This window comes from Chiloscyllium punctatum, chromosome 21 (genome assembly GCF_047496795.1).
Source record: "Chiloscyllium punctatum isolate Juve2018m chromosome 21, sChiPun1.3, whole genome shotgun sequence".
Taxonomy (NCBI): domain Eukaryota; kingdom Metazoa; phylum Chordata; class Chondrichthyes; order Orectolobiformes; family Hemiscylliidae; genus Chiloscyllium; species Chiloscyllium punctatum.
In genome coordinates, this window is record NC_092759.1 from 3224328 (window position 1) to 3245518 (window position 21191).

Here is a 21191-nt window from a genome sequence, read left to right on the forward strand (position 1 = left end):
AGGGTCAAATGGTATTCAAGCTCTAACAAGACTCAAGAAGGTCAACACCATTCAGGTCAAAGCAGCCCCACTTGATTGGCACCACATCAACTCCCCCCCTACCATCACCTTCTCAAGGATATTTAGGTACATGCAATAAATGCTGGCCCAGGGTGTTTAAATAATATAAATGGCTCAAAGGCCATTTAGATAGATAAACTAAATGAGGTCAAAGAGCAATGAGAGGCCTTTTGATAAACCACAGTATAGTTTTCAAGCAACAAATTATCATGTGTGGATAAGGCTGGGCTGAAATGATGGCACCCTACAGGGCACGAGTCCTGATTCTGCCACTGGACACAGTCCAATAAATCTAGAACCTTGATATCGCCACCAGAAATTGCTGCAAACACTGAAGGTCACCTTAGGGTGGCTCTTAATCCTTTCCATGATTTGGGCATCAGAAGTCACACAATAAATTCCAGCCTTACTTGAAGACGTCAGAGGTCTGCAGAGCGTATAACTGATCAGGAGAGTAAACTACAATTCTGACTGCCTAAACAGCCCCAATTTTAGTCACACCTTAGGGGCACCCGTCCTTTCAGCTGCCTGGAGTCAGAAAGAATTCCCTCTCTCATCATTGCCATCTCTCTCTCTCTGCTCTGGTAAGATGCTGCTTAAAAGTTATTCCTTTGTTCACCTCTGCTACCGCCCCAAACTTGCTTGCATGTGATTCTTCACCTGACAAATGCCCCCTCCCCATGAATTGGCTAGGGAACATTCTCCCCATAAAAACTGCTGCTACCTAAAGGTAAATTGCTCCAGGGTGTTGAGTGACCTGGTTCCATAGTGGACATATTAAACCAGCCTTCTCTCTATCTCTCTTTCTCCCTCTCACACACACACGTATTCTCAGGCTGGTTAGAATTCCTGAGGCAGGCTTGCCAACATTGTCCTTACCCGATTTATTTTTTTTTTGGCGGGGAAGGCAGCCTCTCAATCTCATTTTGCTTCTGTCTTTAAATAGCCCAACGGATATGAAGCTCTCTGTATTTTGTATCCACACTCATAAATCAGGTGTTTATCAGGAACTGTCAGACCTAGTCAGCTTTTAATGAGCAGATGCCTGCACAGTTTGCATCACCAAGATATATCCTGTTAAAATTGGTCTTAATATTGTCATATCCTTGCTCATCAAGGCTCCCCAAACATTTATTTGAAGATAATGATATTGACAAATTGCCTTTTCCTTCCGTCAGTTTCACAAAGTTCAAATTCAGTTTAGGACTATTGTGAAATATTTATAGCAAGCGCTGAATCGCCCACAGTTAGCTATGTGCAAGATGTGCATACCTTTGAAAGCCTCCCATACAGCACAGTGCATTTCCTCACCAGCTGTTATGTTGCTAAGGTGAGATGAAGTAGGGGCTGGGAGGAGGCTTGACACATCAGCACTGGCCTGTTGGGCCAAATGGCCTGGTTCTGCGCTAAGTAATTGGAGGTAATTACATTTGACCCTAGCTGGGAAACATGTCAAAACTATTTGCAATCACAGTCCTTTGCTTCTTGTCCATTGAATACTCAACTAAGTTCCAAAGGCCTATCAGATTGATACCAATTAGGCTGGAATTGAACTCTGTCTGTCCTCTCCCTCTCAGCATTAAGGACAAATGAAGAACTTGTTTGTTTCTTTTTAAGCTTTATTTTTCTTCAAACAGTGCTTAGAGTTCTGGTCTTCACTTATCAGATCATCTTCAATCAGATCTTCCTCACATCGGATTGTAAAAGTGAGTGAACATTTCAAAGTTTTCCTTCTCATCTGAATTTCAAAGTTGCAAAGTCTCAGTCACTTTCCACCATTACAATCTCAGTTAAAACTTAGTAAATGAGTAGATTCAACTGCGTCCTCCATTGCTTGACAACTGAGGTGATGATTACAGTTGAATGATTTGGAGTCAACTCTGATCTTCAATCGTACAAACAGCATAAAGAATAAGGCTTAACTCTCCAGTTCCGATGGCTATAACATCAAGAAACTTGAATTCTCTTTTCAAGATCATCCTCTCCAATGTCATCAAAGACTCCAATAGAAGTTGCTTTCGAGTCTCAGAGCAAATTCAGCTTCTCCAAATCGTTCGGTACAACGGCACCCAAAAATGCCCTTTTTTCCTCACTAGCCTTGCTCAGAGGGTCATGGCTGGTGGAATCAAATCTGTATCTTCCTTGGTTGCCTCTCACTACCGGAGACAGAAAGAATATAAAAGGAAAAGTGGGTTTCTTCGTGAACGCCAAGCTCTTCCCCTGACAAGACATGTTGTCTTCGTCATGATCTCATCCCCATTTCTCCTCCCTCGCTCTTTCCTCGCGTGGGCTGAATGTAAGGAGCCAAAATACCGGTCAAACCTTGCAGCTTTGCGATTGGTTCGTCCACCAAAGTTGGGGAGGGAGGTGTCACATCTCTTCCTCTTCATTTGCCTTGTTCCAGCGATGGCAGCAGTTGGCAGTAATTCCCAGAAGGAAGTTTGTGGCGACTGATGCAATGGACACAATGAAGCCAACAAAGGCAATGAAGAGATAGTCATCCAGGGTCAACGAGAAGTGGCATGCCTTAAAGCTCTCTTCGGTCAGGGTGAAGAGTGGAATACCTTTGACCTCCGGTGGACCAGCGCACTCCACTTCCCTGGAATCTGACACAAAAAGCCTCAGAAAGTTATGACAGAACAAAAGAACTCAATTTTATCCAGATTCACACAGCATGGAAACACCTTTCAATCCATCCCTTCCATGCTGACCAATTTCCCAACTAAACTAGTCCCATTTGCCTACATCCAGGCCATATCCTTCTAAACCTTTCTTAATCATGTACCTGTTCAAATGCCATATAGTCTTAGAGTTATACAGCATGGAAACAGACCCTTCATACCAATTTGTCCATGCCAACCAGGTATCTCAAACTAAACTAGTCCCATTTGTGCCATATCCCTCTGAACCTTTCCTATTCATGTGCCAGTCCAAAGGTCATAGAGTCATACAGCACAGAAATAGATCCTTAAGATCCACTCGACCATGCCAACCAAAATCCCAAACTGAACTAGTCCTATTTGCCTGTGTTTGGCCTATATCCCTCTAAACCTCTACTAGTCATGTACCTTCCAAGTGTCATAAGTGTAATAAAGTCATAGAGTCATGCAGCACAGAAACAGATATTTTGGTCCATTGTCCATGCCGATGAAGTTTCCAAACTAAACTAGTCTCATTTGCCTGCCTTTGGCTCATATCCCTCTAAATCTTTCCTATTAATGTACTTGACAAATGTGTTTTAAAGGGTTGTAACTGTGCCAACATCTAGCATTTCCTCTGGAAGTTCCTTTCACATACAGTATATACCACTCTCTGTGTGAAAAAGTTGTCCTTCAGCTCCCTTTTAAATCTTTCTCCTCTCACCTTAACATTATGCCCTTAACATTAAGAGCTTTGCTATTCACCGTATCTATGCCCCCCATGATTTACTTCTATAAGTAAAATTATAAACTTCTATAAGTCCACCCCTCAACCTCCTATGGTCCAGGAAAAATAAAAGTCCCAGCCTATCTTGCCTCTCCTTATAATTCAAACCCTCCAGTCCTGGTAATATCGTTGCAAACCTTTTCTTCCCCCTTTCCAGTTCAATAGTATCCTTTCTATAGTAGGGTGACCAGAACTGTGGTCCAGTACTCAGTGGCCTCATCAATGTTCTGTGAAGCCACAACATGACGTCCCAACTCATATACTCAGTGCTCTGTCCAATGAAGACAGACATGCAAAATGTCTTCTTCACCACCCTATTTAACTGTGACACCACTTTAAATGAACTAAGTGCCTGAACTCCTAGGTCTCTCTGTTAAACAACATTCCCCAGGGCTCTCCCATTTAGTGCAAGTCCTGCCCTTGTTTGTCTTTCCAAAATGCAACACCTTGCATTTATCTAAATTAAATTCAATCTGTCACTCCTCAGCCCATTGGTCCAGTTGATCATGATTAGATAACCTTTTCTTTGGATGAGATCCATCATGATATTAAAGAGCATTTCAACATTGTTGAAAATATAGACATGTTGTCAAACTTTCTTGTTGAGCCTTCATCAGGACAAACCCAATGATGCCAAATTTCCAACAGCCAAATTACAAGAGCCTATAGCTCCACATTGCCTTCGCCATAGCAACAATTGCCAACCAATTATCTCCCTTCTGTGGTATGAATTGGAACCGTCTAAAATTTGGCATTCTTGCATTTGTCCTGATGATAGTTCCAGATGGCAAGATGTCTTCTCTTGTCAGTGAGGTCCTCAAGTTCAAAATTACCTTCTACTGTACTGTGTTGATTAAGCGCCACCTACATGTCAAACATGAAAAGACAAAAATATGCTTACAACAGGCATAATGCTGCATTTCTATAGCAGCTTTCATATTTTCAGGTCAACCCAATGCACACTGAAATGAATGGGCACAGAGTTTAGAAGTAGGCCACTTAGCCCCTCAAGCCTCCCTCACCATTCAATAAGATCCCATTGCCTCATATTCCCATCTACCCCAATAACCTTTCACCCACATGAAGCAACATCACTGTTGTCATATATATGCAGCTGCCATTTTGTGTACAGCAAGATCACACAATTTGCAATGAGGTCATGATCAGATGACCTGCTTTGTGTCTCATTGATGGCATCAGTGAATTTCAAGAAGCACAAAATTGTCAAAGGCCTTGCATATTTCAATATACAAGTGGATTTAAGCTTTGCATGTCTGCATTGAATGTCTTTATTCCAATTTTTAACATCAATCTAGTTCTAGAATCTCTGCAGTGTGGAAGCAGGCCATTTGGCTCATCGAGTCCACACCAATCCACCAAAGATCATGACACTCAGACCCGTCTCCCCATCCTATCCCTGCATTTCCTATGGCCAACCCACTCAGCCTGCACATCTCTGGATGCTATTGGGCAATTTAGGTATGGCCAATCCCCCAAGCCTGCACATCTTTGATCTGTGGGAGGAAACCAGAGCACCTGGAGGAAACCCATACGGACACAGGGAGAATGTGCAAACTCCACACAGCCTGAGAGTGGAATTGAACCTGGGTCCTTGTGCTGGAGGCAGCAGTGCTAACTGCTGAGCCACCTCTCTCTGGGCAGAGAAAGATTTCCTGCTAGCTATGTTAAATTTTCTTTACTGTTGATTAGACCTTGTGTCCTTTATTCTACCCTCACAGATTAGCTAAAAATAAATCCCCCACATTTATCTTTCCAATAATATTTAATCTTTATAAACTCCCCCACTGAATGCGCTTGGTTCTGAGATGAAAGGCTCATGTTCCTCAGTCTGATATATCAATCTTTCTCCCTTTAGGCTTCTCCTGGCTCATCTTCAGCTCTTCAGTGACCAACATGGTTAGATTTTCAACCAAATTTTCATCAGATCAGTATTCATGAGCAGGGGACCCATGTGACAAGACTTGTTGAGAGTTGTTCAGCAACCATATGCCACTGACCGTAACTGTGGTGAGATCTGGATGAGGTCACCATGTTTCATATTTAACTGCTCTCTCATTCAAGATTGATTGGCCCCACCCAATACCTTTGGGATTGTAGCAATTTTAAATTGGTTTGAAATTGATATGGAGGAGACAGCAGGGCAGTGGGGTTAGTTTGGGATTGGTACAGAGCCACGGAAAGGGAGCGGGCAGTGGGATTGGTTTGGGATTGACACAGGGCCATGGGGATGGAGCAAGCAGTGGGATTGGTTTGGGGTTGACATAGAGCAATGAGGATAGAGCAAGGCTGTAGGAGTAGTTTGGGATTGATACAGGGGCATGGGGAGGGAGCAGGCAGTGGGATTGGTTTGGGATTGACAAAAGGCAATGGGGATACAGCAGGGCAGCGGGACTTGTTTGGGATTGATGCAGGGCTATGGGGAGAGAGTGGGGCAGTGGGATTAGTTTGGAAATTGATACAGGACAATGAAGAAAGTGGGATAGTGGGATTAGTTTGGAAATTGATACAGGACAATGAAGAAAGAGTGGGACAGTGGGATTAGTTTGGGGATTGATACAGGGCTGGGGGGGGGGTTGACAGTGGGATTGATTTGGGGATTGATCACAGGGCAATGGGGATAGAGCGGGGCAGTAGGATTAGTTTGGAAATTGATACAGGACAGTAGGGTTAGAGCAGGGCAGTGGGATTAGTTTGGGATTGATACAGGGTTGTGGGGAGACAGTGGGATTGACACAGGGCAAGGGGGACTGAATGGGTTAGTGGGATTAGTTTGGAGATTAATCCAGGGCTTATGGGGAGAGAGTGGGGCAGCGGGGTTAGTTTGAGGATTGATACAGGGGGTTGGAGATAGAGTGGGGCAGTGTAATTAATTTGGGATTGACTTGGGGTGTGGGGAGAGCACAGGACAGTGGGAATGGTTTGAGGGTTGATACAGGGGAGTGGAGATAGAGCGGGGAGTGGAATTAGCTTGGGATTGACACAAGGCTATGGGGAGAAAATGGTGATGCCAGTTTCTCCCAAATATGTACCTGCTGTGCAATGAACTCAGATTCTATGGAATCTTTGATATGAAGTGAAAGAACTCCTACAGTGGGACTGACTGCACACAGGCAAAACTTGGAAACAGTACAGTCCAACTGAGACACATTCCTACCAGACAAAGATCAAGAGTTGAATTGGAGTAAGTGTGGTGTCAGCTTTAAGATAGACAAGCTACAAATAAGAGGGAACTGCAGCTCATTCATTTCTGTGAGTCACTCCTTAATCTAAAGTCACAAACACCACTAGGATGTTACAGCCAATCTGAATTCACAGTGATACAAACGTTTCATCATCCACTTCCTCTGCAAAGTCAAATCAAAGACTCACAACAGGTTACTGATCTAATGAACTCTGCATTTGACACCAGTAGACAGTAATTAGACACTTGGAGAATGGATGAATATTGGCACAATGTATAGTAAATGTTTCTGAATGCAATACTGAGTACAAAGCTCCCTCTAGCCTGAGTCAGCCAACACTCCCCAGAACAGGGACAGCACAAAACTGCAGACAGAGTAAAGCTATCTCTACACTGTCCCCCATCAAACACTCCCAGGACAAGTTCAGCATGGGGTTAGATACCAAGTACAGCTCCCTCTGTACTGTCCCCCATCAGACACTCCCAGGACAAGGACAGCACAGGGTTAGATAAAGAGTAAAGCTACCTCTACACTGTCCCCCATCAAACATTCCCCAGGACTGGAACAGCACAGGGTTAGATACAAAGTAAATCTCCATCTGCACTGCCCCCCCCCCATCAAACACTCCCAGGATAGGGACAGCACAGGGTTAGATACAGAGTCAAGCCCTCTCTATACTGTCTCCCATCAAACACTCCCAGGACAGGGACAGCACAGGGTTAGATGTACAGTAAAGCTCTCTCTACATTGTTTAATGAAACACACTCTCAAGCCTTAACACTTCACTTGTGCAACCTCCCTAACATGGCTGTCAGTGATCTCCTGCCTGGACTACTGCGCCATCTCTGAACAATCATGCTGCTTCTGCCCTGCTTTAGGTTTTAATAACAGTTCAAGTGTCTCTACAGCTCGAGGACTGAAGTGGTTCAAGCATCCATCACATTCTTCAGGGCAATAAATTCAGCCTAGCTAGCGACACACACATCCCATGAATGAATTTTTTAAAAGATGCCTAGTTTGGACCTCCACGTAACTCCAGTCCCACACTTTCTGTGTGAAGTTGTCAATAACTCTAGGCAGCAATTAATTCTGGAGATAGTTGAAAACAGTGGTACTATTTAATGCATTGTCCACTATCTACAAGGCACAAGTCTAATGAAATACTCTCCACTTCCATGGATAAGCAATAATCCAGAACACTCCAGTGATGGGAATGCCACTAAATGTCAAGGGGCAATGGTTAAGACTTTCTGTTTTTTTGGGAATGTTTACTGCCTGGGTCTTAGTTGCCATGAATGTCAAGTGTCACTCTTTATTCCAAGCCTGAAGGGTTTCCAGAATTTATTGCACATCAACACTTCAGTGTCTGAGGAGGCAGTAATAGTGCTGAACATTATGTAACCATCAATAACCTTGCAATGGACGGAAGGTCATTAATGAAGTGGGTGAAGACTGTTGTGCCTTGGGTAGAGCTGAGGGCCAGGTCTTGGCAAAGGAGTTAAAATTGGAATGCATTTGAAAATGGGGTGAGAATTTCTAATTTGATGCATTGTTGGGTAAAGAGCTCATAGAGTCATATGGCACATTGTCCAACCAGTCCATGCTGAACATAATCCCAAACCAAAGTAGTCCCACTGCCTGCGCTTGGCCCATATCCCTCCAAATCACTCCTATTCATGTATGTATCCAAATGTATTTTAAACATTGTAACTGTACCCTCATTCACTACTTCCTCTGGATGTTCATTACACACACGAACCATTGTTTAAAAACAATTGCCCCTCATTTTAAAACAAAACTTTCTCCTTTCACCCTAGAAATGTAACCTAGTCTTGAACCCCATCCCACCCCCACCCCCACCAGAGGGAAAAGACACCTGCCATTCACCTTATCTATGCCCCTCATGATTTTATAAATCTCTGTAAGATCACTCCTCAACCTCCTGTGCTCCAGAGAAAGAAGTCCAAGCCTATCCATAAAACTCAAAACTCTCCATTCCCGTCAACGTCCTGGTAAATATCCTCTGAACTCTGTCCAGCTCAAAAATATCCTTCCTATACTAGGGTGACCAGAACTTAATGCATAGTAATCCAGAAGAGGCCTCACGAATGTGCTGTAGGACCTCATCACATGACGTCCCAACTCCTGTACTCAAAGGTCTGAGCAATGAAGGGAAGATAAGATGAGGCTGTGTCAATAAGGATATACAAGGCTGAGAGAGATAGATATTTTTAATCAGGAAGCTGAGCCAAGGGGAAAGGCAGGAAAGTGGAGCTGAGGATAAATAGATCAGCCATGATTCTCATTGAATATCAGGGTGGACTTGATGGGCTGAATGGCCCTCTTCTGCTCCTTTGTCTTCTGGTCATCTCAACTGGGCAATTGCTTATTGACACAAAAGTACAAATTCTCCAGTCCCAAAACCAGCTGGCGGCACCAAACTTGATGTAGCACAGATTAGGTTGAAAATAGAGAGGAATTTCTGTTTCATAAATACATCGCACAATGTTCTATATCATGCGATACAAGTTAATAACCTAGCAGATAGGTTATTGAGCAGTCAGGCAGTGGGTAAAAGGGCAGGTGTGCAGTGGGAGAATTGGACTTGGCAGAAGTTTGAATTAGCTCAGGCTGATGAAGAATCCCCAATGAGTCTTTTACTGTCTGTCAGTGAGAGTCTTGAATGTATGTGAGAAGGCTGGTTCAGTTGAGGCATTCAAGATGACAGGCTGATTGCTAGATATAAATGGTGTGCAGAGGCCATGGGGGGCAACATGGTGGTTAGTACTGCTGCTTCACAGTGCCAGGAACTCAGGTTCAATTCCCCCCTTGGGGGCTGTCTGTGTGGCGTTTGCACATTCTCCCTCTATCTGTGTGGGTTTCCTCCCACAGTCCAAAGCTATGCAGGCCAAGTGGATTGGCCAGGCTAAATTGCCCTTGTAGTGTCCAGGGATATGTAGGCTAGGTGGATTAGCCTTGGGAAGTGTAGGGTGGTGGGTTTGGGTGGAAGGGTTAGAGTTGACTCGATGGGTTGAATGACCTCTTTCCACACTGGAGGAATTCTATGAATTAAGGGGACAGTGCAGAAAAATTACCTTGAGTCCGAAAGATCATGACCTGGGTAGACAGCAGAGTCGGGCCTAAATGTTTAATGATTCCAATTAGGTTTGAGTTGTAGTTTCCTAGTAGCAAGGTTTGGACTGGGACCTGATAGATTATGAGCCTTTCTTTGGAATTAATTCTCTGCCTACGGCTGCGATATGAATCGGAAGAAATCTCTGGGAATGGTGGGGTGGAGGGGGTGGGGGAGGTGGTGAGAGCGGAAATTATTTATTTGTTCCACCATTGCTCCAAGAGTTGTCGGAGCTACCTCATCACTGAGATTTATGAATGTCTGGAAACAGGTCTTTATACTTCTGTTCATTTGTCTTCTACTGTTCAACTTGTCAATGAGGCACAAATTGAATATGGAAGGGGCTGGTTATGTTCCTTTGAGCTGGCAAGCTTCCCTGGTCCCCTGTGCCATGTTGTGAGTTTATCTTTGCGCTCAGTGACCTAGTTGCAAATACATTCTCTCGTTGATTAATGCAGGCTCCTCTCAAGTACTGGGCTACTGTTTGACTCGATCTCAGTAGCAGGCCCTCAAATATTTCTTTTTGAGAACTGGTTGTGGCTCAATACTTTATTTTTGCTTTATATTGCCTCCGCAATGCCCTCAAGGTCATCCCATTCTTTGGAGCGCCTACCGAGATTTGAGGGAATGGAGAGGGTAGGATGGGGGAATTGGTAGGGGGAGAGTGGGCATCAACAGAGGGTTCAGTTCAATCCCAAGGGCTTCTCCTTGGATTTTGCCTGAAACTGCAAAAGATCATATGCTGTGAGGTACCACCTCAGATAATGATGTACCATCGCAGACAATGAAGCATAACCTCAAACAGTAATGTATCATCTCAGGTAATGATGTACCACCTCAGATAATAATGTACCATCTCAGACCATGGACTGCCACCCCCAGACAGTGATGTACAAGCTCAAACAGTGAGATACAACCTCAGAAAATGAGGTACCATTTCAAATGGTGAGTATCACCTCAACCAATGAGGTACCACCTCAAATAGCGAGGTCCTATCTCCAATGGTGCTGGACCATCTCAAAAGGTCATGCTTTCTCAAGTCATCACTTCCAACCCTCAGGGAAATCCTTTAACTTCACAGACATCAGTCTGTTTTCCTTTGTTGGTCAGAGCATGGATATATGAGTTGGGAGGTCATGTTGCAGCTGTACAGGACATTAGTTAGGCTACATTTGGAATATTGTGTGCAATTTTGGCCTCTCTTCGATAGGAAGGATGTTGTGAATCTTAAAAGGGTTGAGAAAGATTTACAAGGATGTTGCTAGGGTTGGAGGGTTTGAGCTATAGGGAGAGGCTGAATAGGCTGCAGCTGTTTTCCCTGGAGCGTCGGAGGCTGAGGGGTGACCTTAAAGAGGTTTATAAATTCATGAGGGGCACGGACAAGATAAGTAGTCAAGGTCTTTTCCCTGGCATAGGGAAGTCCAGAACTAGAGGGCATAGGTTTAGGGTGACAGGGTAAAGATTTAGAAGGGACATAAGGGGTAACTTTTTCACGCAGAGTCTGGTGTGTATATGGAATGAGCTGTCAGAATAAGTGGTGGAGGGTGGTACAATTCCAGTATTTAAAGGCATCTGGATAGTACATCAATAGGAAGGGTTTTGAGGGATATGGGCCAAGTGCTGACAAATGGGATTCTTTTGATTTAGGATTTCTGGTCAGCATGGATGAGTTAGACCAAAGGGTATGTTTCTGTGCTGTACAGCCAAATGACTCCAATCTCAATGCAACTGCCTCAGTTGAGGGGGATTGCATTATCAAAATTTCATTTCAAAGGCCTCATCCCAATGGAGATACCTCAAAGCAAGGAGATAGTCTTCCCCTTGCGGAGTTGGCCCCACCTTGAGGAAATAGTTGGATCAAGGTAGCAGTCTCTGGTCAAAGACATGACCAGTCCTTCAGTCAATAGAGTCATAAAGTCATACAGCATGGAAACAGACCCTTGGGCCCAATTCATCCACTCTGACCATATTAGTCCCATTTGCCTGCGTTTGGTCCACATCCTTCTAAACCTTTCCTAATCATGTACCTTTCCAAACGTCTTTTAAATGTAATTTTTCCTGCAGCTACCACTTCCTCTGGCATTAATTACACTTACGAACCACCCTCTGTGTGAAAACATTGCCCTTTATGTCCCTTTTAAATCTTTCCCCTCTCACCTTAAAGCTGTGTCTTCTAGTTTCAGGCTCCCCTACTCAGGGGGAAAAGACCTTTGCCATTCACCCTATCCATGCCCCTTATGATTTTTATAAAATCTTGATAAGGTCAGCCCTCAACCTCCTACACTCCTGGGAGAAAGGTCCCAGCGTCTCCTTATAACTCAAGCCCTCCAATTGCTGTAACATGCTTGTCAATCTTTTCTGCACCCTCTCCAATTCAATAATATCCTGAATTCTGAGGCCTGCACCTTTGCCCATTGACAACCCAAAGACAGCTACTAACTAATTCTTAACTCTATGTTCATTGCATAGTTGGCTCCCATTGTTCAGCAACAATCTATGACTAGCAGTACAATTCAGTTCTGTCCATTCCTCCCACCCCTTAAACTGGGAATATTCACACCCAGTACCCGCAATTAAGTTATGCTGTCCTCATTTTCTTCTGTGTCACGACTCCACTACTGAGAGATTAATGATCTTTGCACAGTTACTCCGTCTTAATTAAGGTCAATTACAGGAAACTATTGGGGTCAGTGCATCCACCACAGAACAGGAGATCATAACAGAAGCTGGGGACTATAAAACTGGATTGTCAACACAAAAATAAATGTAAGTATTTCCAACCTATGTGGGTCAAAGTTCTATCTTTGAAGTATTCATATGAGTATAGCTCATACATTTTAAGTGTGCGGGAGAAAGTGAGACAGTGAGAAATGGACAGGGGCATACAGAAAGTAGCAGAGGGAGAGAAAGAGTGAAGGGTGCATTGAGAAGCTCAGAGGAAATGGAGAAAGAGAGAGAAACGGATGCTTGAAGAGAGAGAAAATAGAAGCTGACAGAAAGAAAGAGAGATATGGAGAGGAAAGTACAGTGAGGTGAAGATAATGACTGAGACAGAGGGGCAAGATTGGTAGAGTGTGAGGTAGATAGAAAGTGAGAGTGAGAGATAGACACAAAGTAAAAGACAGAGAAAGAAATATCAAGAGACTGAGGCAGAGAGAATTGGCTACACTGAGAGAAGCAGGGAACAGAGAGATTGGCAGTGTGAGTCAGAGAGAGAGAGACAGAGTGAAAGAGATAGAGAGAGAGAGAAAAAGAGAAAGCAAATGATTGTGAGAGACAGAGTCAGGGTGAAAGACAGAGACACAGACTGAGTCAGGGTGAAAGACAGAGAGACAGACAGAGAGAGAGCAAATAGCTGTGAGAGACAGAGTGAAAGAGAGAGAGAGAGACAGGCAGACAGAGGGACAAACAGACAAAGAGACAAACAGACATAGAAAGAGAGAATGAATGATTGAAAGAGACAGGGAAATAGATAGAGAGAGAGACAAACAAACAGTGAGAGAGACAAAGAGAAGACTGTGAAAGACAGAGAAAGAGTCAGAATGAAAGAGACGTAGAGAGATTAACAATGCAAGAGTCAGAGAAAAGAGACAGGGAGAAAGAAACAGAGACAGACAGAGACAGAGAGACAGAATCAGAATGAAAGAACAGAGAGGGAAAGAGACAGATGGGCAAAGTGAGAAAGAACGGGTGAGAGACAGACACAAACAGAGAAATGGAGAGCAAGTGTGTCAGACAAACATAGACAGAGAAGGACAGGGTGAGGGAAAGAGACCAAGAGAAGCAGACAGAGGGAGAGAGACAGAAAGAATGAAAGAGACAGACAGAATGAAAGAGACAGAGAGAAATAGGCAGCTGAAGATAGACAGAGACAGATAGTGGGAATTGAAATTACACCAGATGACAAGAATCCAGCAATGGAAAGAAATGCAAAACATCTGGCTGCTTCCAAAAATAATCTTCTGTCACTCAGTCACACATTTTCTCTGATGTCTGGGCCGTGAGATAAACACATGTATTTATAGGTGGATTGAGAAAACTTCAGGCTGCAGAACTGTCTGTTCTTAATATTGGCAGAGCCCTTTGATTTCAGACGCAGAATCTCCCCCACTTGCTCGAATAACTTCAAGGTACAAGCTAGAGGTTAGGTGGATCCTGACCCTTACACTTCGGTCCGGCAAGTCAAGTCTTCAACAGTTTGGACGCTAAACATAAACAGGTTGGGTGATGAGTTGCATCTATCCCCTTCTCAGTTTACCAAAAGCTAGCTTGCCCTTGTATCCGTGGCTCGGTCAGCTAGATGGGTTTGACGGTGAGATAGTCACTATTTGGTCCAATTTTAATTCCAAATTGAATTCAAACCCACCATCTGCACTGATGGAATTTGAAGCCATGTCCCCAACTTACTAGTCCACTACAACACTACCAGTACACCACCCTCCTATTTCACATGGCAACTATCATTGCCTTGATGCCCTGCCAACAACAAACCAAAGATTCCACTAAGCACTATTTTGAGTACCTCATGCAAATGGAATGCATCCATTCATTCTGATTAAATCCAATCCTGTCAATGTTGCTTTATATAACTGTCTCCCTCGTTGACTTATCTAGATTCCTAACTGTTGCTGAGGTCATGCTGTTGGGGCTTTTTTAAAATCGTCCTGATGGCAAGAATGCCAAACCTCAAAAGGGGCAGCAATGTAGTCCACATGAGAAAAGGGGCAGCGATTGGTTGGGCAAGTGCACCCAGATTGTTAGAGGTACTGCAACTTAAGCCTGATCGCAGCATAGCTGGCTGACAACATACCAGAAACCACCAATCTTCACACACCCTGTCCTTGGCAGACAGCAGCTGAATGAAAGCTTGGGGTGGGGGTTGGTGGGAGCAGCCTGGCGTATTTACCCATTGAAAATCCTTGATAATAATGTGGATAAATGGAGGGTATTGGCTTTGGTGGCAAAACCAGGAAGGCAGATTGTTATCTGATTGGTGGCAGTTTAGGAAAAGGTGAGGTACAACGATACCTGGGAGTCACGGTGGAGCGGTCACTGAAGGTTGGCGTGCAGGCGCAGCAGGTGGTGAAGAAAGCTAATGGCATGCTCTCTTTCACAGTGAGATGATTGGTGTATCGAAGTAAGGATGACTTGCTATATTTATATACAGGGCCTTGGTGAGGCCACCCCTTGAGTATTGTGTGCAGGTTTGGTCTCCTAGTCTGAGGAAGGACATTCTTGCTATTGAGGGAGTCCAGCGAAGATTCACCAGACTGATTCCCAGAACGGCAGGACTGACATATAAGGAAAGACTGGGTCGGCTAGGCTTGTGTTTGCCAGAATTTAGAAGAATGAGAGGGGGTCTCATAGAAACATATAAAATCCTGATGGGACCGGACAGGCTGGATGCAGGAAGAATATTCCCAATGTAGGGGACATCCATAACGAGGGCTCACAGTCTAAGAATAAGGGATAAGCCATTCAGAACGGAGATGAGGAAGAATTTCTTCCCTCAGAGAGTTGGGAACCTGTGGAATTCTTTCCCACAGGAAGCTATTGGTACCAGTTCATTAGATATATTCATGAAGGAGCTGAATATAGCTCTTACAGCTAAAGGGACCAAGGGGTGTGGAGAGAAAGCAGGACTGGGATACTGAAATTGCATGATCAGCCATGATCATATTGACTAGTGCTACAGGCTCGAAGGGCTGAATAGCCAGCTCCTGCACCTATTTTCTATATTTCTATAAACAAGAGACAACTTGCCTGCTTTGAACTGAAATTTGTCCATTACTGTTCCCTGGTGCATTCTCCATGCAAGTGCCAATCTGTTGGCACCCTCTTCCCATGAAGTATAAATTGTTGTTCAAGAGTTGGCATTCTTGCCATTCTGTCCTGATGAGTGCAAGACCAAAGAACTTCAATAGCTGTCTCTTGTTCCAATTCTTTGCTACAGTTTCCCTTGAGTCCTCCAGAATAATTTGTACTCCACGTGGTCCCACCACTCAAAGTCAGTACAAGGGGAAGAGGGTGGCAAATGTGGCCAGTAAATATTGACCTATGATGACCTATTTCTGTGCTGGTGGAACTCAATACAATATGAACTCTAATTATTTCATAGAATCCTCTACAGTGTGGAAACAAATCCACAATGGCGCTCCGAAGAGTAATCCACCCAGACACATCCCCCTACCCTGTTTCTCTACATTTACCCTGACTAATGCACCTAACCCACACATCCCTGGGCACTATGGGGCAATTTAGCATGGTCAATTCACCTAACCTGCACATCTTTGGATTGTAGGAGGAAATTGGAACACCTGGAGGAAACTCACACAGATGCAGTGAGAATGTGTAAACTCCACACAGACAGTGATTAAGGTTGGAATCGAACCCAGATCCATGATACTGTGAGGCAGCAGTGCTAACCACTGAGCCACTGTACCACCCATCAGGGATTATGGAACCGTGAAGTTCCATAATTGTTTTTCAAAAGAACATCACCTCCTTGGAATCGCAGGTAGACAGGCTAGTGATGAAGGTGTTTGGTACACTTGCCATTATTGACTGGTGCATTGAGTATAGCAGTTGGGAGGTCATGTTACTGCTGTACAGGACATCCGTTAGGCCATTTTTGGAATACTGGTTTCAGTTCTGATCTCCTTGCTATCGGAAAGATGTTGTTAAACTTGAAAGGGTGCAGAAAAGATTTACAAGGATGTTGCCAGGTTTGGAGGCTTTGAGCTATATGGAGAGGCTGAACAGGCTGGGGTTATTTTCCCTGGAGTATTGGAGGCTGAGGGGTGATCTTCTAGAGGTTTATAAAATCACGAGGGTCATGGATAGGGTGAACACCGAAGGTCCTTTTCCCAGGGTGGGGCGAGTCCAAAACTGGAGGGCATAGATTTAGGGTGAGAGGGGCAAGATTTAAAAGACACCTAAGGGGCAACTTCTTTCACACAGAGGGTGGTGTGTGTATGGAATGAGCTGCTGGAGGAAGTGATGGAGGCTGGTACAATGATAACACTTAAAAGGCATCTGGATGGCTACTTGAATAGGAAGGGTGTAGAGGGATATGGGCCAAATGCTGGCAAATGCGACTAGATTAATTTAGGGTATCTGGTCGGTATGGATGAGTTGGACTGAAGGGTCTGTTTCCGTGTTACATTACTCTGTATCTCTATAATACATACAGCATGGAAACAGACCCTTTGGTCCAACCAGTCCATGCCAACCATAATCCCAAATTAAACTAGTCTCATGTGCCCAGTTTTGGCACATATTCTTCCAATCCTTTTCTATTCACCTACTTATCTAAATATCTATTAAACATTGTAGTGTACCTGCCTCCACCACTCCCTCTGGAAATTCATTCCACACATATCTACAGCAGTGTTAAAATAATCCAATTGATGCCTGTCATTTCTACTTTCCTCATACCCCTACCATTTATATTTTATTTTCCTTTTCAAAGTATTAATCTAATTCCCTCCTGAAAGTTGGATTGAGTCTGCTCCCTTCAGGTGGGACAAGAACTCACTATGTCAAGTGATAAAACATTACCTCATGTCAATTTTGGCTTTTTCACCAATTATCTTAATCAACATCCTTCCTGTTGAAGTTAGATATCATTTTCAGGCCCAAAGGGATCAAAGGGTAAAGGGGAGCAAAGATGTTGTGAAACTTGTAAGTGTGTAGAAAAGATTTACAAGGATGTTGCCAGGGTTGAAGATTCTGAGCTAAAGAGAAAGGCTGAATAGGCTGGGGTTAATTTCCCAGGAGTGTCGAAGGCTGAGGTGTGACCTTTTAGAGGTTTATAAAATCATGAGGGGCACGAACAGGGTGAATAGCCAAAGTCTTTACCCCAGGCTCGGGGAGTCAAAAACTAAACATTAGTTTAAAGCGAGAGAGGAAAGATTTAAAAGGGATTGAAGGGGCAACTTTTTCACACAGAGGGTGGTGTGTGTATGGAATGAGCTGCCAGAGGAAGTGGTGGAGGCTGGTACAATGACAACATTTAAAAGGCAGCTGGATAGGTATATGAATAGGAAGGGTTTTTAGAGGAATACTGACCAAATGTTGACAAATGGGACTAGATTAATTGGTCGGCATGGATGAGTTGGACCAAAGTCTCTGTTTCCATGACACAGGTGACCTTAGCTGTGGAATCATGGAAACACTCAAATCAGAATGCTGTCATTCAGCCCACTACACCTCTGCTGTTACAGCTTTGTTAAGATTATCCAATTAATTTATGTCCTCTCCACTTTCCCTGTGCCCCTGCTGTGGATGAGTTGGACCAAAGGATTGTTTCCATGCTGTACAATTCTACGACTCTAAGTGGGAGCAGGAAATGCCTTGGATGGTCATATTGAATGGTGGAGCAGGCTCAAAGGGCAGAATGGACAGTGTGGCGCTGGAAACGCACAGCAGGTCAGGCAGCATCCCAGGAGCAGGAGAATTAACGTTTTGGGCAAAAGCCCTTCATCATTCCTGGTGAAGGGCTTATGACCGAAACGTCGATTCTCCTGCTCCTTGGTGCTGCCTGACCTACTGTGCTTTTCCAGTGCCACACTCTCTGATCTCCAGCATCTGCGGTTCTCACTTTCTCAAAGGGCAGAATGGCAGACTTATGATTTCTAGGAATGCACGTGCAAGTTCACAAGGTTAAATGACTGGCCGCTGCTCCTATTATAGAATCATACAGCATGGAAACAGGTCCAACCTGTCCATGCCAAGCATAATCTCAATCTAAACTAGTCCCACCTGCCTGCTCCTACCCCATATCCCTCCAAACCTTTCCTATTCAGAGTCAAACAGCATAGAAACAGGTCCAACCTGTCCATGCCGAGCATAATTGCAAACTAACCTCGTCCCACCTGCCTGCTCCTGCCCCATATCCCTCCAAACCTTTCCTTTTCATGTATCCATCCTTTAAAATGTTGTAACTGTGCTCTCATCCACCACTTCCGCTGGAAGTTCATTCCATACACCAACCACTCTCTGTGTAAAAGAGTTGTCCCTGGTGTCTTTTTTTTTAAAAATCCCTCTCCTCTCACCCCAAAAATGTGCCCCTCTGGTCCTGAAATCCCCCCATCCTCTGGAAAAGACAGCTACTCTATCTACCCCCCTCATTACTTTATGAACCTGTATCAGGTCACCCTCTATTGAAACAAGCTCCCCCGTGAGGCAGGCACTTGTTGGGGACCACAGAGGACCACAGAGAAGAGAGAGTGCTGCCTGCCCTAGTCGAAGAGCTCACAAAGCTCTCTCTCTCTCTCTCTTATCTGGCAGCAAACTGGAATGGACGCCGGGCCACCGGCTGTGGACAGAGTTGACCAGGTCCATGTTGTGGCGGGGTCGGTCCCACGTTTTTTTTTGTGTTTAGGGCAACTCGGTGATGAACCCCCCCCCCCCCCCACTTCCCCCCCCACCCCCCGAGATCGGAGACTCACCGGAGTTGCACTGGTGGAGGTTCCTGGCCACCCACTTCAGGAGGGGTTCCATGGAGCAGCCGCACAGCCAGGGGTTGCCGGCCAGGCGGACGGAGACGGCGGCGGGCAGCCCGTCCAGCAGGTCCTGGCTGACCCCGGTCAGGCCGTCGAAGCTGAGGTCCAGGTGCTGGAGGCGCGGCAGCCCGGAGAGGGCCCGCGGGGCGATCACCGACAGCCCGGGGTTGTGGCTGAGCAGCAGGCGCACCAAGTTGCGGGCCGGCCTCAGCAGCTCCCGGGTGAGGCGGCTCAGGTTGTTGTAGCTCAGGTCCAGGTGGGTCAGCTTGGCCAGCGGCCGGAACAGGCCGGCCGGCAGCTCGGTCAGCGAGTTGTTGCGGAGGTCGAGCACCAGCAGGTCGGTGTAGCAGGAGAAGTAGCCCGGGGGCAGGGCGAGAACTTTGTTGTGAGCCAGGCTGAGGTTGGTGGTGTGCAAGGGCAAGCCGAAAGGCGGGGCGACCAATTCCTTATCGCTGCAGTCCGACACCTTATTCCAGCAGCTACAAGGGGCTGGACAGCTCCTTGCTAGTCCTCGAGCCACAAGTAACAAAAGTAAAGAGCTCACATACATAATCCTGGCCTCTGGACACTTCTCCTCCTCCTTTGTCCCCCTCTACGTTATCTCTCTCTCTCTCTGTGTGTGTGTGGTCCTCCGTCTTTGTCTCCCGAGCCAACCCCAGAGAAACCTAGCTCACCGAGGATTCCCCTTTCTCCGAAGTGGGACGTGGGGCTCTCCCTCGACAATGGCCCTCGCCCACGGACCACTCCCACGAAACCTGGAAGACAAGGATAACGACACAAAGAGGGCTGGGAGCGAACAAGAGAGCACAAACTCACCCTTGGAGGGGAGGGGGGGTTGGGGGGGAAAGTGGGGGGGAAGGGGTGGGGGGGGGAAGCGGGCTCGCACAGGCGGGCTATTTACTTGCTTGTTTTATTGCCAAAAAATAACAACAGGAAAAGACATTTTGCGCCGCACCTCCGACTTACCGACGGAGCTGCTGGGGGAACAGACGCGGTGCTGGTTTCTTTTGTCCGCTCTCTCATGCTCCCAGATCTCTCCCTCTCTTTGTTTTTTTTTTCTAAAAAAAAAAAGACAAGAAAAAATATTCCTAGGGTGGAGGCCCTGTTCTCTGAAAGGAATACTGAATGCCTCCTCTCCTCCAATACACCCCCCCCCCCCCCTCCTCCTCCTCCTCCACCCCAGAATTAACCAAATCGTGCAGACAACAGAGGATCAGGAGCTTTATCTGCCCACTGTGAAATTAAACTGTTTTCCTAATTATTTCCTCTCTCTCTGTCTCTGTCTGCTCCTGTAGGGCCCAGTGCATCTAATGACGTGATGCAGTCGCTTAGCAACCGTCTCTACATCCCCAAAAAACCAAGTGTAGCTTGAAATCAGACAATTTCCTCACGAGAACTAAATCCTCCCCACCCGTCTCCCTGCCACGTTCAATGGACCGGTTTGTGTGTGTCTGAGTGTGTGTATCTGTGTGTGCGTCTATGTCTGTGTGTAAGGGGGAGAGAGAGAGAGTCCTCTCCCATACTCTGTCTCCCAGTGACAGAGGGATGAGGAGGGGGAGATGTGAGGAAGGGAGGAGGAGGGGGGAGGTGTATCTTTTTAAAAACACGTTTTCCCACCCTCCACCCACCTCTCTCCCCCCATATCAAAAGGGGGTGGTACCTCGCTTCTGGGCTCCCCCTTCCCCGCCGACCCCTCAGCCCTTACCCTGCTGGGAGACCCTCAGGGCGAATCTTCATAGGCATTCGTGTCTTACCTGACGTCTTAATGTTTGAAAGTTTTAGGTACGTCTGTAGTCCCCGGACGGTGCCCGGGGGAAGGCTGCATTTGATAAACCCGGCAGGAAGTGCGAGCGAGAGAACAGA

The 21191-nt window shown here is 45.5% G+C and overlaps 1 protein-coding gene across 3 annotated transcripts; it reads right to left on the reverse strand.

The window, feature by feature from the left end:
* Positions 1-399: 399 nt before the first annotated feature.
* LOC140492523 (leucine-rich repeat-containing protein 55-like) lies at positions 400-21191 on the reverse strand. Of its 3 annotated transcripts, XM_072591454.1 has the most exons (4): positions 21083-21191; positions 20295-20386; positions 19275-20083; positions 400-2666 (listed from the first exon to the last, which is right to left on the reverse strand). In XM_072591454.1, exons 3-4 carry the CDS (start codon positions 19876-19878, stop codon positions 2431-2433), a joined length of 840 nt encoding a protein of 279 aa, XP_072447555.1. In that variant the 5' UTR covers positions 19879-20083; positions 20295-20386; positions 21083-21191; the 3' UTR covers positions 400-2430. The 3 variants fall into 3 exon arrangements, with proteins under 3 accessions (XP_072447555.1, XP_072447554.1, XP_072447556.1); XM_072591453.1 differs by lacking the exon at positions 21083-21191 and having other exon boundaries at positions 20295-20456; XM_072591455.1 differs by lacking the exon at positions 21083-21191 and having other exon boundaries at positions 20284-20456.